General features: G+C 37.2%; 1 protein-coding gene across 1 annotated transcript; it reads left to right on the forward strand.

The window, feature by feature from the left end:
- Positions 1 to 4,731: 4,731 nt before the first annotated feature.
- On the forward strand, positions 4,732 to 16,337 carry LOC118802692 (C-type lectin domain family 4 member E-like; the record flags this gene model as incomplete). The annotated part of the gene is made up of 6 exons (XM_036563137.1): positions 4,732 to 4,807; positions 9,300 to 9,461; positions 9,568 to 9,615; positions 15,350 to 15,507; positions 15,925 to 16,046; positions 16,214 to 16,337. Coding segments are annotated over exons 1-6 (690 nt in total), but the record flags the coding sequence as incomplete, so codon positions are not given.
- Between the last annotated feature and the right edge of the window lie 3,519 nt (positions 16,338 to 19,856).

The raw sequence follows: 19,856 nt of genomic DNA on the forward strand, positions 1-19,856 counted from the left end.
CTTCTCTTCTCTTCTCTTCTCTTCTCTTCTCTTCTCTTCTCTTCTCTTCTCCTCTCCTCTCCTCTCCTCTCTTCTCCTCTCTTCAAACCACTCTCTAAGGTACCATACCGTTTACACCCCTACAAAGGTGTGACAATGAACTGTTGCTGGTGTGGGCTTTTAAGCTGAGCCCAGCAGGTGTGTCTGTTCAGCACTGATTAGCGCTAGGGATTCTGGGACTTGGAGTTCTTCGACCCAGATCCACCAGCGCTTCCACTGCACTGCCCAGGCCCCCTGCTGGTGACCGGCAGCACAGGCCGACCCCTTACGCACTGGAGTAAAAACAAAGTCATTTTATATCTGCTTGGGCTTGATAGAGCCTCTGTATACAAAGATTGCTGTACAGCAAATTCTTTATGGTGTTTGATTTGAGTTCTAGAAACAGAGAGAAAATCCAGAGGTGCTGCGTTCAGTAATCAGAGCAGGAGCAGGATAAATCTGACAGACTGTAGAGGTGATGAAGGAGGTGTGATCACACACACTGTAAGGAACTGATATAAATGTTCAGTGGAAGCACTGCGGTAAACTACTGATGCAATATCTTTCATTGACAGTTCATTTAACAGGAGTTTTTTGAGGGGATGGGCAGTGTCCTGGTCACTTAAGGGATTAATAAATGATGTGGCCTAGAGCAGAACTTTTACTGTGGAGTAGTTTCTGACCTAATCTGGCCTTCACTGACATTAGCATGTTAATGTGACTCCACATCTCAAACAGAACACAACACACAGAGCTGTTTTTTTACAATTCAGCATAAAAAAAGAAAATGAAAGAAAAAAACTTGTTGTGAAAATAATAAATTATTGTCATGGAAATTATACTGTGGGAGATCATCCACAGCTATGAAACAAATTTGACAGTGATGGAATATATATATATATATATATATATATATATATATATATATATATATAAGCTGAAAGAGCTTCTCTATTGTTATGTACACATGATGCTATACAGAAAAAAGGAGACATGATGAGGTGTGTGAACTTATTATCTCTAAGAAATGCCTTAACATTGTAAACTGTACTGATTCACCTTCGTGTGTGGATAAATCTTGTTGTGCTGAGGGCTGGATGTACTTCAGAGGGAAGTGCTACTACTTTTCTACTGATTTTTTTTTTTTAAAACCTAACTTGTAAATGCAGTGTGAACCGGATACACTGTGTTTATTTTTAGCTAACTGGAAACAATGATGCTAGGCTAGCTGGCTATGCTAGACTGCACTGCTAGACTGTTAGCAGTAAGCAACCAAAACTAAGTTGTTAGCAGCACAGAGAGCTGCATTACATTAGCCAGTGGATAACAACGCAGGGTGACGTTTCCAAACCACACATTTTGCACGATTATTTTACTTCAGTTAAAGCCTCTAAAGAGCACTTATAGTGTTCTATAAGGTATTTTGAACTGAAATGAAATTTCCTTAACATTGAAAAGATGTTTAAAAAACCTTCACTTCACTTAAAGCCTGTAATAAAGCTATATACAGCATTCTATTTAGTTATAGTCCTTAGTGTCTAATATTTTTGTTAAAAGATATTATAATGCACTATATAACCTGATTTTGTGAAATCATATACTCTTGGTTTAAAAAGTGATATGCATGTAATTATAACTACTTAAGAGAAATTATACAACATTGTACCAGATATTATAAGGCATTATGTATGTCATATAATGCTTTATTTATAATGCATTATGAATACAGGATTCATAGGAAGTGTTACCACAATTTCTATAGAATTCCTATTTTTTCTATATTAAGTTTCTATATTTCTGTCTTTATGTACACATTTTTGCTTCTTTTAATGTTTCATTGATTTGTTTGTGTTTTTTTTAAAAGGCATTAATCACTGATTTATCCTTATTGCACTGCGGCCAACACAATCCACTGCCATTTGCTACAGTATAATGAGAGGATTGAAGTATATTCAACAAACTAATATTCTGCTAACACTTATGTTATTATTTGAACATCTTAGTCTGAACTAAATGTGCACAAAAAAGCTTAACTTGTTTAAAATATATACATCTCAGTTTTTAGCTTGTTCAGCAGGGGAGCATGGGACACAGCCTACTGATAGTTTTGATGCCTGCTCAATTTAAATGAGCAAATAACCTCTAATTAGCACTAAGTCAACAACTCCTTGAAATCCTGGATTTATTTCATCATAAGGAGAAGAGAACTCATAAGTTTTAAGAATTGTGTCTGATGTAAGAGGAAGTTGTTTAGATTTATTTGCTATCCTAAACCCTAAGAAATTATTTGATGTTTAAACTTATAAAGGTAAAACCTGGATGTTTGTATTTAGATATTGCTGGTCAAATTACATACCTTTTTGATTTTTACAGTAAAAATGCACAGTAACTTTTTATTTGCTGAATTTAACATGGGGGGAGGGATAAAACGCAAAATGTAGTATAAATACAAACATAAAACAGGGATGTTCAAACATTTGCATGCAACTGTTTATAGATGATAGCATAGGTCACGCAATGTAACTGACAATATACAGATGTCAGACAGATCTATTTTTGTTTACTAGATGGGAAATTATTTTTGCTGAACACAGGAAGGCACTAACCACACTTGAGCCCCTTGAGTAAGTTCATATCAGGCCTTCAATCTCTGCAGCAGGTTCTTCTTATTAAAAATTGTCTAGAGGGGTAGGAGGCAGGGCTATTGTGGTTTAGATCATGCATTCAAGTTTTGTTTTAAAAGATAAAAATAATTGTGACTTCTTAATAAATTCGATAATATGAATGAATCTCTTTTACTGGTAGAACTGCAACTGTAATTCAGCCAACATTGATCCTGACCATTAGGACCCAGACCCTGCAAGCTGACGAGGAAAAACTAATGACAACAATGTCTGAGTGGTGTTAAACAATCATGCTGCTCTGTGCACGTGCAGTTTTGATCATCCTGTTTGCCTGCTTTGATCTCTTTCACTTCTTTCCTCATGCGTTGATTTAGAACCCTCTAATGGCTGACCGCTGACACTGACCGAACATGCTCAACTGGCCAAAACAGAGCTGACAACAGCCAACTAGAGCCAACAGTGCTTAACATACCACACAAACTATGGGCGACATGAGCCACTGACGCTCAATGATGGTGTGTGACGGCCAATGGTGTGTCAGGACTCCTAGATATTTAACAGCAAAGCTTCAGTGTCTGTATTTTTAACATAATTCATTCTTGAGCATTTTAAGTTGACTATTTTGGGTTCATATTTGCTGTGCTATGATCATTTCAGCAGGTCTGTTTCTGTTATTGTGCCTTTAAGACTGATATGTGTAGTGGGGTTCTATCATTGTACTGTGCCTCCTTATAACAACCTTTATAACTTCAGTGTGAATGGGCAGTGTTAAACTACTGTAGGCTGAATATGTGGACATAAGTAAATGGCTTTTTTATGACATCACAAAAACATTGGGCCTCATTCACCAATATATTCAATATCAATAATGTTTTTTTTTCTTAAATATGTTGTTGTGAAAGATCCTAAGAAAAAGTTCAGATTCATGATTTGTTCTTAAACCACAGAACTGTTCACACCTTTGTGGCCTTGAGTGTGTGTAGATTCTGTTCTTACCTAAGAGCAAATCCCAAGTAAGAAAACTGGCGAATGTCAGAATCTTCATGAAAACCTCGTAAGTGGGTTTTAAGAAATTTCTTCTTAAGAACAGTTGGTGAATGAGGCCCAATGATTTCAAAATAGGCTGTTTTCGCAGCTTAGTTTCTATATAAAGACTGTATAGACGTGTGAGTGAATAGTAGATTTTGAAACAATGCTTATATACAGTACTATATCAAAAAAGTGAGTAAAATGATCATGGGTCCCTGAAGCATTTTCCTGTGCTTAAGAGCCACAGCATTTAGGCATTTATTGTTTCTCCTGGCCAACTTCAGCCACAGTGAAGCTCTTGGGAGTTATATGAGATTAAAATTGGATGTGTTAGTCGCAGTCACTGCCCAGCTAATGTGTTTATGTAGAAGACGGAAGGATTCTGGGGGGAATACCCTCAGTATCAGCATTGCTCTGCCATCCCTGAGTGGATAGCTAAAACAACATGACTAAACATACCATCAGAAGCCCAAGAAATTTAGTCCAGATGAACTCCAAATAATCAATCTTGTAGAATAGATTACAGCAAAAAACAGAAAGCAGAAAACTACACTTGCAGTTGCAACTCATATCTCAGCAACCTAAGAACCTGCTCCCTTTACCACTCTGGCACTCCCTTCTATTACTTATCACTCCCTTTATCACTCTGAGTTAACCACTAGTGGCACCCTGTCTAAGTCACACAGTAGTCCTACACAGAGCTTCTGGGAAAATTAAATTTGTTTATTTTCCAGAATATAAAAAAGGAACCAGAAGCACTACAAAAATAGAAAAAAGGAACAAGCATATCTGAGTGGTGCAGGAAGGCGCACTTAAACATACCCCAACCGTTACACTTCTTTTTTTTCTTGTGTTCTGTTTGTGATACAAACTAGTTGACCGTGCTCTGCTATCAGTACAGTCTGATGTCATGTATGTCTTCGAAAGCACACTAAATGTGAGAAAGGAGAAGTGTCACACTTCACTGGACGTTCTCAAAGAATGAGAATCAGAATTAGTCTATGTATTCTCACTCTGAGTTACAGTAAGTGCATCTTCTAAACACATTCTCACGACATAAATGGCAGCCATCTACTGTAATGTGAAATTTAAAAACTGTGGGACAAGAAAAGCAGGAGAGGGTGAACTTTCCAGAGGTGAGCTATAATTTCTTTTTTTGTTCATTAATGAATGCAAAACATTTACAGGACAAGAATAACAGGGTTGTATTTGTTATATCATGCCATTAATCGTGTTATATGTCATGTCATGTATGCTGTAAACCTGTTGAATTTGGTTGCTGAGTTGTGATCCTAAAGTGTAGTTACATTTTGTGTTGTGTCACTTAAAGGTAGAATTCGCAGAGTGTGCCAGACTTTTAGTGCAGTGTGAAGATTTCACTGGCAGGAAATAACTTAATAGAATAAAATAATAGAAAATATAAGTGATCGTAAAGACAGTGTTTGTAAAGAATGGAAAAGATAATAGTGCTGATGCAATTAAAAGTCATATAAGAAAAGTAAGTACAATAAAGGACAATGCAATTCTGTGATCATGTTGTGGTTTGAGCTGGACCTCAGTGGATGTGTGAAGTACCACACAAGGGTGGCTTGTGTTGAAAACGCAAAGTGAGTTTCCTAAAAGCTTCATAGCTTTAACATTGTTGTATTAAGTAAAATGCCAGGCAGAGAGATCAATCAAAGTGTAAAATCTGCTAGCTTTCTTATAATAACAAGTCTCAAGTCAGGCTTTACTGTCATTTCAACTATATACAAGTACACAGGGAAACAAAACAAGATTCATCCAGGACCATGGTGCAACACAGGAACACAAGTGCGAGACAATACAATAAACACAGAGCAGACAATAAATAATACGAAACACTTACAATAAATACAAAACAGTACACAGTACTAAGAGTACGAGCAACCAGAGCAGTAGTGTACAGTATACAGTATTTGGTTGATACAGTAAGTCTAGCAGCTACCATTGTTAAATTGAAGTAAAATGTGCAAATATGCAAAGTCATCAGGAGATTCACCAAAATTATATAATTTCTTATTTCAAAAGATATACATAAAGTAATTCATGTTTTAAGCTCATCCTGCCTGAATTATTGCAAAAGTATTTTGTATTTATTTAGTATTTCGGCATCAGCCAGTCTTGCATGCCTTCAGTTTGTTGAAAATGCTAGAGCTACACTAAAAAATAAAAGTACCAGAACCAGTTCTTTGTGCATTGCCACAGAAGAACCACTTTAAGTTCCCTAAAGAACCTTTAAAAGGATGGTTCTTTAAGAAACCATTTTGTAAAGGAGACGTGAGTGTGATGCAAATACACAATACATTGATAACTTTTACGCTACCTAAGCTTTTAAAAGGTTCATGCATGCAATCTTCTTTCCAAGCATGTTTTTTTAGGGAACCAGAAGTGGTTCTTCTATAGCATTGCTTACAGAACCCTTTTGTGCCACTTTAATTGTTAAGAATGTAGACTGCAGTTGCATGCAGAGATGAGGGATCATATAACCCCAGTTTCAGTGTCCCTCAACTGGCTTCCAGTTCACCGCAATATTCAATATAAGATTATAGTGTTTGTTACTAAGACTGTGAATGCACTGCCCCTCCTCACACTGTACATATGCTTTGTCATCCCTGATTGATTAAAAGTAGTTTTGGGTTTGAAACTGGGGTTTTACAGTAGCTGCACAGTGGAACAGTCTACCAGTTGATCTGAGACATGCTTCATGTGACCTGTTTTGCATCAAAACTAAAGAGTGTGATGAGTGATTCTTTGTATATATGTGCATAATTCCAGCAGTAATTGATGGATGATGTGCTTGTAACTTTGTACTTTGTACAGCACCCTAGTCGAAACACATTGTTTTACATGTGCCTTATAATTAAAATTTACTTTACACATACACACTGCTCTACAAAAGACATCTGAGAAAATATGTATGTATTTTTTTCTCTGGTCAGTAAGCATTTATTTGATAAAAAAAATAGGATTGAATAACAATAGGATAAACACAAATAAAGAGTACACAGTGATTTGATGTGAGTGTGTTAGCTTAACCATTTCCAAACCTCTCCTTCACAGTTACCTTTAAATTATTAATATGTTTTGTCAACAAATTAAATTAAATGGGTGCTGCTGATGGATTTTAACAAATCCATGCAGTGACTGGAGTACATTAAGAGGTCAGGAACCAAACCTGTGAAGTGTTTTAAAAACACATATGCCAACCAGCCAGAACATTAAAAGCAACTTCTTGTTTCTCTACTCTTTTGTCCATTTTATCAGCTCCACTTATCATATCCTACCACAGGAGCATGTTGTAGTTCTACAATTACAGACTGTAGTCCATCTGTTTCTCTGCATACTTTGTTAGCCCCCTTTACCCTGTTTCTTAATGGTCAGGACCCCCGCTGGACCTCCACAGAGCAGGTACAATTTGGGTGGATCATTCTCAGCACTGCAGTGGCACTGATGTTGTGGTGGTGTGTTTGTGTGTGTTGTGCTGGTACAAGTGGATCAGACACAGCAGTGCTGCTGGAGTTTTTAAACACTGTGTCCACTTACTGTCCACTCTATTAGACACTCCTACCTTGTTAGTTCACCTTGTAGATGTAAAGTCAGAGACAGTAGCTCATCTGTTCCTGCACAGTTTGTGTTTGTGTCGTCTTTTAGTCCTTCATCAGTGGTCACAGGACGCTGCCCACAGGACACTGTTGGCTGGATATTTTTGTTTGGTGGACTATTCTCAGTCCAGCAGTGACACTGAGGTGTTTAAAACCTCCAGCAGCACAAAGTGCACCAATATGGTAAGTGGAGCTGATAAAATGGACAGTGATTGTAAAAACAAGGAGGTCTTTGTAATGGCTGATCATATACTGCCATAAGGTAAACACTTTTAAACCGTTTGTACTGCATATTCTTTTCTGATGTTTTATCAGCTGTTGCACAAAACGAGGATTTAATCTACTCCACAGTGAGATTCTCTACAGAGGGTGAGTCTGTGTAACTGTTCATACATCTTCTTGGTCAGTCTCATCCATAAGCAGAGAAAGGTGGGGGGGGGGTGTCGTATTGTCACACTTCAAATTTCCTGCTCAATGCATCTTGTGTCTTTGTTTCTTTTTTTTGTTTGTAAATGTGACAAAATTGTTATTATTATTATTATTATTATTATTATTATTATTATTATTAATAATAATAATAATAATAATTACAAACTATAGAATTTTTTTTAATTGTGATTTAAATCCTAAGATGACTATTTTCCAGTGCAGCTTTATGTCCTTGCGCTGAAAGAGAAATGCAGTCTGCACGTCCTCTTATATGCATCTTTACTTTAGCAGACTGAGCTAGCTCATCTTTTCCCATATTCAAGCACGACTAACATTTAAAAGTGAAGTTAACTGAGCAGAATCGAGCTTGGGAACATAATGTCATAACACAGTGTGCTATGGGTGATCCACCACTGTGGCAGGTTTACCTAGTCTAAGTTAGTTAAGTGTATAGTAACAGGCCACTTTGTTAGAAATACTTTCTTTGTCGTTTGGATCTTTGTTAATATACAGTTAGAAAACATAATGTATATATTAGAATACATATATAAATATATATATATTTTTTTTTTACAATTGTCCTTTGTGTTTGTCATCCCCTCATCCCCTGTTAGACCACGTGATGCTCTTGGCTGGACATTTTTGGTCAGTGGACTACTCTCAACCCAGAAGTGACAAAAAATATTTGCTCAGTTAAGGTCCTACGCTGGCCTCTTTCCTTGGTGGATGGACATGGCTTATACATACTGTTGTTTAATATTTGAAAAATAGACATTTTGTTATTTGAAATTATTTTAGACCTTTGGTCTCATGGTTGCCAGCCCCTTCTGAAACCTGCATGCACACACAAATTTGAGTTTCTCCTTTTCTAAGAGACTCTAACTAACTAAAGTGGGTGCTTGAATGATTTTGGCCTTTCCTTTCTACTTTTAACAGATGTAATTTTAAGAATGGACCAGATTTAGACAGCAATCACACTACCATATTGTTTTTTTCAAGTTCTGGTACCACTGCATGATCTTGTACATGACTGCATTTTCCAGTCCTGAAATATGTGTTTATCTTCAATGGGACAACATTTTTCAGCACTGGATGCAATTTTGAATACTACAACATGGTTTTGATGTTATAGCAATTTAAGTATTTCTCAATACTTGCAGTTTGTCCTGATATTCTTGGTCTCCACAGCTAGCTACAGGACGGAAAGTGTTAAATCTGTCATCTCTGTCTTTGTTCGTTAGGCCTTGTGTTCTTTATAACCCAGTGGTAAAACAAACTTCCCTCTGAACTCCACACTACACCGTCAGTTTGATTTGCAGGCTTTCTTTAGGCAGTACACAGGTTAACAGCCTATTGCTCTCTTTCGTGTTTAATTTCCACCATTACATTCTTCGGTGTTAAATTCAATCTTATTTTTATGTTTAATTACTTTATTTAAATGTTCTTTCCACAGTCTTTGTAAGCCATAATCTAACCTCTAGTGTCTAACCTCTGCTAGTCCACAGCAAAAAAAAACATCTGGTCAGTGGCTTTCATTAATGATGTTATTCGTTATAAACCATTTCTGTTCTGGCAGCTGGCCCTAGCCACTCTGACCTGCACAGACCAGATGACCCTGCCGACCCCTCACCTGAGCCAGAGTCAAAGGTTGTGACAATTGGACAGGCTAAAGAGAGAATACTGTGGATTTCTCTCTGTACTGTCCTTTTTGCTGTGGCCCTCATCATCGGAGTGCTCTGTGAGTCTAAACTCTAATATATATAGAATGTGTTACTATTGAAGTTTCTTGTTTTTGACAACTGTGGATCTATGAAAACTGTGTATCTTCTGTTTCTGTTCACAAGTCATCTCTGGCAACGTTTCACATGAAGAACCCTCTTACCAGCTCACAGGTTAGTGTCTGAATGGAAAACAGTGTGAAATTCTGAAAATGGAAAAACACTGCTTTAGGAGAACTTGAAATGGTTATATTCACTAATACCAGTCTACATAAAGACAACAGAGGAGGCGGTAAATAGACTAGTTAACTGGAACACTAAACACCATTATGGTTGGGTTAACATGTACTTACACACTGGGCATAAAAACACAGCTCAACACTAAATGTTTTATGTTTATCCCTGAAAAATCTAAACTTTTGAACACTGGCTTCCTAGTAGTCCAATCAGCTTCCCCCCATTAGATTATTAAATTAACCAAACATAAAATGTTTATGCAGAAAACAGAGGCTGCACAGTACAGTGTCAGTTAAAGCTCCCAGTCTGAAATCCTGCTTTTTTTTCTTCTTGTACTCCTGCAACAGACGGTTTGCTATGATGTTCAGTCCAAATGGATTAAAACGTGCCTTTTAAATACACTATATTGCCAAAAGTATTCACTCACCCATTCAAATCATTGAATTCAGGTGTTCCAATCACTTCCATGGCCACAGGTGTATAAAACCAAGCACCTAGGCAAGCAGACTGTTTCTTTAAACATTTGTGAAAGAATGGGTCGCTCTCAGGAGCTCAGTGAATTCCAGCGTGGTACCGTGATAGGATGCCACCTGTGCAACAAGTCCAGTTGTGAAATTTCCTTGCTACTAAATATTCCACAGTCAACTGTCAGTGGTATTATAACAAAGTGGAAGCGATTGGGAATGACAGCAGCTCAGCCACGCAGTGGTAGGCCACGTAAAATGACAGAGCGGGGTCAGCGGATGCTGAGGTGCATAGTGCGCAGAGGTTGCCAACTTTCTGCAGAGTCAATCGCTACAGACCTCCAAACTTCATGTGGCCTTCAGATTAGCTCAAGAACAGTGCGTAGAGAGCTTCATGGAATGGGTTTCCATGGCCGAGTAGCTGCATCCAAGCCTTACATCACCAAGTGCAATGCAAAGCGTCAAATGCAGTGGTGTAAAGCGCCGCCACTGGACTCTAGAGCAGTGGAGACGAGTTCTCTGGAGTGATGAATCACGCTTCTCCGTCTGACAATCCGATGGACGAATCTGGGTTTGGCCCCTTAGTTCCAGTGAAAGAAATTCTTAATGCTTCAGCAGACCAAGAGATTTTGGACAATTTCATGCTCCCAACTTTGTGGGAACAGTTTGGGGATGGCCCACAGATGTGACTGACACATCTGTAAAGGCACCGTTAATGCTGAATGATATATGCATGTTTTGGCAACATATGCTGCCATCCAGATGACGTCTTTTTCAGGGAAGGCCTTGATTATTTCAGTATGACAATGTCAAATGCACAACAGCATGGCTCCATAGTAAAAGAGTCTGGCTGCTAAATCTGCAGTCCAGACCTGTCACCACTGAAAACATCTGGCACATGATGAAATGAAAAACACAATAAAGGAGACCCCAAACTGTTGAGCAGCTGAAATCCTATATCAAGCTGGAAAAACTACAACAGTTGGTCTCCTCAGGTCCCAAACACTTACAGAGTGTTATGAAAAGAAGATGTGATGCAACACAGTGGTAAACATGCCCCCATCCCAACTTTTTTGGAATGTGTTGCTGGCATCAAATTCAAAATGGGCATATACTAAAACTATTTTGTAGTTTTAACATTGGATATGTTGTCTTTGTACTATTTTCAACTGAATATAGCGTTGAAATGATTTACAAATCATTGCATTCAGTTTTTATTTATATTTTACAAGTATCCCAACTTCTTTGGATATGGAGTTTATGAAATGATAAAATCCATAGCGTCTTTGTCCCACAGACTCCTACACCTCTAAAATATGTATATGAATGTGCACACATTTTCTTATCAATCACAAATTTGTAAAGTGATTTCTGAGGGCAGTTTAAATATGCAGACTTTAAGCATCTAATTTGTGCTATAATATTGTTGTGGCCAGTAAGCTCTTAGCTGAGACTAGATGCTCATAGTAAGGAAAAACAAGCAGTGGGACATCATATCTATTTAGTAATGTGATTAATGTGAACTAGAAGCTGCAAACCACTATGTAAATGTAGCTGTATGTATATGGCACCTTGTACTTTTCATGTATTGGTATGCTAATGTCATGTGTTGACTAATTCATAATTGTATATTTGTATTTCAGGGATGGAATATAATCTAACTGAGATACAGAAGAGCTACACAGCAATCTTGGAAGAGAAGAAAAACTTACGGGATATTATTAGTAGTAAGTACACATCATAGCACATGTGCGAAGTATAATGATTCACTTTGGTATAAAGGTAGATTTCACCATATACAAGGAATTTCTTTACTAGGTTTTTCATAGATCCTACAAATTTGAAACAAGAAATGACACCAAGATCACACACACACACACGCGCGCGCACACACACACACATACACGCACACCACACGCTTATATAAACTATCTATTATTTGGGATTAAGTTTTCACAGTTTGGTGTGAAGAAGAAAAGGAAAACCTTTCCAGTGAACTTTAATGTAGGATACATTTTTATGTCTATAAAATGTTGAACACACACACACACACACACACACACCCTGTTCAGGTTGCCAGTCCATCTCAGCAAAAGCTAAACATTTAATATAATATAAAACAACTGCTTAATAAACTGGATGTGCATAATTCATAATTGTACATTTGTATTTCAGGGATGGAAAAAAATCTAACTGAGATGCAGAAGAGCTACACAGCAATCTTGGAAGAGAAGAAAAACTTACAGGGTGATATTAGTAGTAAGTACACATCATAGCAGATTCAAAGTGAAGTGAGAAATATATTAAACGATTCACTTCAGCATAAAGGTAAATAGCAGATTTCACCATATACAACAAGGAATTATTTGGGATTAAATTTTCACACTTTAGTTTACTTTGGGGAGGGGGGTTGAATGGGAAGGCCAAGGCCACCCTAACACAATCACTGACCCGCCACCCAACCCCAGTGGTTACCTTGATAAATCACTTATGCATAACATGCTGCATAATATGCTTTTATCTATTACACTAATTACTAGAGCTGTCAACAAATATTCTAATTTCAATTATATAATCAAATTATATTTTATTTGATTAAATTTCATATATGAAAAATAGACATTCAGTTTCAGTGCATTACTGCAGCTGTCTGCCTTGCAAGTTCTCACGTGGGCCATGCACTAAATGCACTGCATGACAGGCAGGAGTTACACAATTCCCTTTATGATTTAAAATGAAATTAAGGTCCAGCTGAAATGAATGAATAATTCAACAATTCAAAGTGTTCGCAGACACACACATTCACACAGCACTGAAACAATAGAAAGCAAAATGGATGAGCATGTCTTATGCCTCAATTTAATAATCCAGTTGGTGGCAAAGTGAAGATTTACACCTTTCTCAAACCTTTTATCACTTACTGTAGTTGCAGGATTGTTTGGTGCTGATTTCTTCTCAGTGAATGTGTGCTTCTGACTTTTGTGAAGGGGAGCATGAATTTAAAGGGAATTGAATCTGATGAAACACTCTTGTTGTATTGGTGTGTGCTGTTATGGACATGATGCACAAAAATATATATTTGAATAGATTAAACCTGTGTGTGTTTTTAGAAGGAAAAATCCAACATTATGTTTGGCCTACTTTGACAGCCCTATTGCACATCAGATAATTAGTAACAATGGGCCTCATTCACCAGTCGTTCTTGAGAAGAAATTTCTCCTTAAAACCCACTTATGCAGTTTTCACAACCTTCACCAAAGTTTCCTTATTTGGGATTTGTTCTTGGGTAAGAACAGAATCTAAAGGTGCGAACAGTTCTGCGATTTAAGAACAAGTCATAAATCTGATGTAGACTTTGTCTTCGGACCTTTCTCAAAACCATTTAAAAAAATTAGGACTTTATTGATGAATAATGAACATTAACTGTAAAATAAGACATCAAATTATGTGAGTATATAATTCTTTATTATTGACATAGTCTTCAAACAGGGCAATCAAGAGGAATAATTCTGGCTTATTACTATCTTGGTTGGAGCCTGTTCACACCCATTCGCTATTTTGGCAGTCAGGAATGATAGTGACTGCAGCTACATGGGTGGAGTGGTATAACAGAGGTGTTACTGTCACAGCCTGGCTTTGGCCTAGGTCACATTCTCGGCGTGGTTACCAGACTGGCTGGTAATGTTTTAACAAAAATATTGCATTAACCATTTAGGAATTACAGCCATTTTTGCTGAGTTCAGTAATCAGAGCAGGAGGAGGATAAATCTGACAGACTGTAGAGGTGAATGTGGAACAGTGGAAACACTGCTGTAATTTACTGATGCGTTATTTTTCATCGACAGTTCGTTTCACAGGGGATTATTTTACCCATAGTCCTACCACAAAAAGATATGTTTGAATGTATTTTTTGTGTTTTGTTTATCTAACCATGTTGTGTGTTTCAGTAAATAGTTCATCCTTGCATGAACATCCAGGCATTTCCTATTAGAAGCTAGCTAGATAGATTTGTAGTTGTTTATATCTTTACATGCTACATAACGTGGTAAAACAAGGTCCTCATGCAACTGTGGGTTCATGTTAGAGCACATGTGACCTGTACATTATAAATACAGATGTCCATGAAAAAAAAACTGTACAAATACAATAATCAGTGGTATTTAAAAATACAATAAACTACTGTAGTTTTATTATACAGTATGAAAACTGTAAAAACAGTAAACTACTAAAAGTCTAAAGTCAGTATTTTCATTTTGCTATGTATACAGTGAGTTACATAAATAATTATATTTACGTTAATTTTGCATTCTGTATCAGCTGATTTGAGTATGTTCTTCCTGTTTTTTCTGTTTTCTTCAAAAAATCACAATTGAACGACCAAAATGATATTTTCTTTAATTTCCACATATCCAGTCACATTCAAGTGCTAATTTGAATAATATTCCATCTCTGTTTACAAACAAATTTTATATTGAACCGCATGTTCCAGTGAGCTGCCAATGAGAAATGGTTCACATAAAATTGCAGCGTGCTTTTCTATCACTGTTTATAATTGTAACTTTTAAAGCTTTAGTTTTTAAAGCCAAGGCGTATTACCTCCTAAGGTTTATTGTTCAGTAACAGGAACTGAACAGCAATGCAAACTGAGTTAGTAACAAATTAAAGAAATGTGTTAAGGGGGGAGGGCCTTGTAGATTAGGGTTCGTGGCAGTTGAAAGGTTTAGTGAAGAACCAAGAACAGAACTTTTATTGCAGAGCAGCTGTTCTTTACAGAAGCACAGTTGTATTTCCCAATCTGACTATCAAGTGTGTCATTAAGAATTTTTTAAATGAGAATGTACTGTCAGTACCATTGCAAATAATTATAAATTAAATTTGTTTGTGTGTTTGTTTGTGTTTCCTGTTAGAGTGTCTTCAGTGTTTACCGTTGTTAATCTGACCTTCACTGACATTGACATGATAATGTGACATCATGACTTTCCAGATAAAGAGAAGATCATTCAGCAGCTCCAAACAAAAAAGAAACAAAAGACATGTGATTGTCAATTTAAGAGCTTTACCTGTATATTGTATTCTCTATTATTATGTAGATATGATGTTACACAGAAGTCCTATAACAGGAGACATGACTCCTGCAAATGTGTGTTATAATCTTATCACCCTTATCTCTGAGAAATGTCTAAACATTGAAAACTGTACTGATGCAGCTCCATGTGTGGGTAAATCTTGTTGTGCTGAGGGCTGGAAATACTTCAGAGGGAAGTGCTACTACTTTTCTGATGATGTGAGGACCTGGACTGCCAGTAGAGATGATTGTGTAGCTGTAGGAGGAGACTTGTTGATTATCAGCACTACAGAGGAGCAGGTATGATGATCTGATATAATGAGTGACTTCATAACACTCACTGACTGAAACACACTAAAAATAAGCAGCTCTATTAAATCATAGACATAACAAACTGTTTATCTTATAAAATAAGATGTATGAAGTCCTGTGTCAAGAAAAACCCAAAAACATATTTTTTTCTTTTTTTAATAACACCGTAATAACTATTTATAAAGTGCTATTCAAATAGGTAGCAGCTTTATAGACAGGCGATAAAGTTCAGTAACAGATGAGTTTAGTGATTTCCTTATATTAAATGTTAATCTGTGTTAACAGCAATAAAAAATAAAATTTAATTAAAAAATTAAGAGAATTAGATATCATCATAGTATTGCAATATATCGTATTGTATTACTATAATACAGTTATAATACAGCTGGAAGTTTCTGGTTACAGACTTTTATAAAGAGATCAAAGCCTGGTGAGGGTGAGCAGCGCTACTGGGTGGGTCTGACTGATGCTGTGACGGAGGGAGACTGGCGCTGGTTAGACGGAACACGACTCAGACAGACACCAAAGTAAGTCCACTTCAGACTCCACTGTAAAACACCACTGATCTGATTTCTGGCTTTGACATTTAATATTATAGTAACATTCTAGATATTTAATATCAGTGTTTTTCATGTGTTTTAAAAAATAACATTGTGTGAAGAGTAAATAGTTTATTTTGTTCTCTTGTTTTCAGATGCTGGAGTGGAAATGAGCCTGATAACTGGAAAGGGAAGCACTATCAGTATCCTGAAGGAGAGGACTGTGCTCTGATGGTTCTGAACACTAATAGTTATGTTTTACTGGATGCATTCTGTGATGTAAGGGAAAGAAAATTCAAGTATGTCTGTGAGGCAAAAGCACCAAATTAAGCATAAAAGAGAAATGACAGTTAGGACGATAATGTGGGGGGCTGAGAAATGATACGTATATATATATTGCATATATATTTATATGTTGTAGTATAATGTAGCAGAACTGAGGGTCTTCAGACAGCTGAAGACAACTGCAAAACCTAATGATACCCAACCTAACCCAAAACCCATAATCCTAACTGTAAACATATACCCAAAAACCTAACCCTGACCCTCACCCTGGCCTTAATCCTACAATGTTAGAAATAGAGGTACAGTGCAGGTATAATTTTACAATGCCAATTCCAAAAACCGGGACGCTGTGTTAAATGTAAATGAATTTAAATAAAAACAGAATGCAATAAATTACAAATCTCATAGACCCATATTTTATTCACAGTAGAGCATAAAACACACAGTGAGATATTTTACTATTTCATGAAAAATATTAACAATATTTTAATATTTAACAAAAATGTTAAAACTTGGCAGCAACACATCTCAAAAAGTTAGGACAGTTGTGATGGATTCAGTATGTGGTTTAGCATTGTCTTGCTAAAATATGCAAGGCCTTCCCTGAAAGAGACACTGTCTCACACCTTTCCAGATGTGTAAGCTACCCATGCCATAGGCACTAATGCAACCCCATACTATATCTGACCACAGAACAGTTTTCCATTTTTCCTCAGTACATTTTAAATTAACTTTGGCCCAGAGAAGATGGTAGCATTTCTGGATCGTGTTGACATATGGCTCCTTCTTTGCATGATACAGCTTTCACTTGCATTTGTGGATCGCACAGTAAACTGTGCTCATAGACAATGATTTCTGGAAGTGTTCTTGAGCTCATGCAGTGATTTCCAGTAAAGAATCATGCCTGTTTTCAATGCAGTGCTGCCTGAGGACCCGGAGTTCATCAGCATCCAATATTCCCCTTCTCTGGCTCCCTGTAGCTGCATGCATCAGATGTAAAACCCTTATGCTTGACTACAAAGCCAAAAATGGACCAGCCCCTCCCTACTTGATGGCAATGGTGAAATCTCGAACTGTACCACGAGCCCTTCGAGCTTTGAGTACAGCTCGGCTTGACACGGCGTCCTTCAAGGCGCGCGGAAGGCAAGCATCAAGACTGTTCTCTGTGCTGGCACCCAGGTGGTGGAACGAACTCCCACTGGCTGTCCGTACAGCAGAGTCTCTCGCTGTCTTCAAACACAGACTGAAGACACATCTGTTTATGCAGCACTTAAATGAGCACTGAATTAAGTATTGATTGTAATGTATTGTACTGCACTTATGTATTGTATTGTGTTGTATTGTATTGCGCTGCTCTGTGTTTAACTCTGTTCCTTTTTCTCTGGGTATCAACAATGACTTTCTGATTCTATCAGTATCTGAGCTCAGGACTGACTTTCTCTCTAAACTATTGGTAGCTAGCAAAGATGCTTTCTCTGGATAGACAAAGCACTTTTTGTAAGTTGCTCTGGATAAGAGCGTCTGCTAAATGCTGCAAATGTAAATGTAAATCTTTGCTTCTGAGAGACTCTGTCTCTCTATAATGCTCTTTTTATATACAGTCATGAGAGTTAGTTGCAAATAGCTCCACCAGCTGTTTTTAATTAGTGCCACTTACTTGTGCAGCCTTTTGTTGCCCCTGTCCCAACTTTTTGGAGAGCAATAAAAAGTATCAGATAGCAAAACAACTGTCCCCCTTTGGGGTGGCTATCCAGATTTAAATACCAGATTTATATACCAGAATTGGAATTTGTAATAGAAATATTTCACTATGTAAAAGAATGGGAATGAACTTTAGTATTTCATAAATGATAAGTTGAACAGTCATTATCTCCACTGTGGGAGGAAAAAGTGTTCCAAGTTTAGTGGCTGTATCCCACAATTACACACATTTTACATCGTAGTTAGAAGCACAGTGAGATCACAAATTCATATAATCTCATGTAAATCAACATATATCCACAAGGGGGCACCTGTATCATCTGAATTGTTGGAAACATGACTTTAAAGATGATATATAAAATGGACAGTTAGAAATTAACACCCACATCTTCTTACCAACATTCCTTTCTTCTCGTGACAAAGGTGATCTCTTTCACCTCTCTCCTAGTACGATTCAAAACTGTCTCGTGGTCAACCGCAGACGCTGATCTAACATCCTCAACTGGCCAAACTAGAGCTGACAACAGCTGACTGGAGCCACTTGTCTGTCAGGGCCTCTAGATATTTAATATCAAATATGCTTCAGTGTCTGCAGTTTAGCATAAATCTTTCTTGAGCATTGTAAGTTCACTATTTTGGTTCATATTTGCTGTGATCTGTTGATTTCAGAAGGTCTAGAGAGGCCTGGAGAGGATATCGCTATAACTTTAAATGAAATCAATGTAATTTTACAGGGCCCATACCTTACATTTTTCTTGCATTTTATTTTCTTCTCCAGGGTCTACTTATAACAGTTGTGTGATTTTATATGGAAATGTTTCCAGATTGAAGATTTAAGAGTTTTATTGTCATGTGTAAAGTAAAACAAGTGGTTACACTGTACAATGAAACTCTTACTTTGCTTATCATCTGTTCACAGAATAAAAAAAACATAAATAAAAAGGTAGAAATAAATAAATAGATTTAGTAGTTAAAATTGCTTGTACTGCAATGAATATGACATTAAATTTACATGTGCAGAATTGTGCAAAGAGCAGAGAGCAGCGGTCATAAAACGCATTGTGCAGTGTTGCAAATAACAATATGACAGCAGCATTAAATGCATGTATGTGTGTTGAGTTCAGTAGGGATCAATAAGTAATGTGTATGTGTTAGCCAGAGTTCAAGCCTGATGGCCTGTGGGTAGAAACTGAAACTTCCCTGATGATACTGAGTGCCCTTTTGATGACCCTGGTGTGGTAAATGTCATGTTGTGAGGTAACGGCTGCTCCTGAGATGGGCTGTGCGGTTTTGATCACACGCTGTAGAGTCTTCTTGTCCTGAACAGAGCAGTTTCTATACCAGATTGTGATGTAGCTGGTAAGAACACTCTCAATCATACTCATTCATCTGGCAGTGTGATGTGTGTTGTGCCCTCTGCTGGTAATCTGTGATGTGTTGCAGGCCTTGCCTCAAGCACAGGAAGTCATCTCCTAGAATTAAACAAGCTGTTTTTGTTTTTGTTTATGCCCTTAAGACTAATATATGTAAATGAGCTCTATCCTTCTTTTATGCCTCATTAAAAAAGCATTCATAACTTCAGTGCGAGTGGGTGGGGCTAAACTGCTGTAGGGCAAGTAGATGGATATATGTCAATGTGTTGGGTTTTATGATTTATGATCATTTATGATGATGCCAAAGCATACAACATTTTCCTCATCTGCTTCAGCCTGAATGAAGATCTTAGGAATTAAATTGAGGTTAGAATTGTATTTGTTAGTGTAGGTAGAACATGGAACTGTTTAATGACCTGCAGGACTGAGAGTGAGGAAA

This window comes from Colossoma macropomum, unplaced genomic scaffold (assembly GCF_904425465.1).
Source record: "Colossoma macropomum unplaced genomic scaffold, Colossoma_macropomum, whole genome shotgun sequence".
Taxonomy (NCBI): Eukaryota; Metazoa; Chordata; class Actinopteri; order Characiformes; family Serrasalmidae; genus Colossoma; species Colossoma macropomum.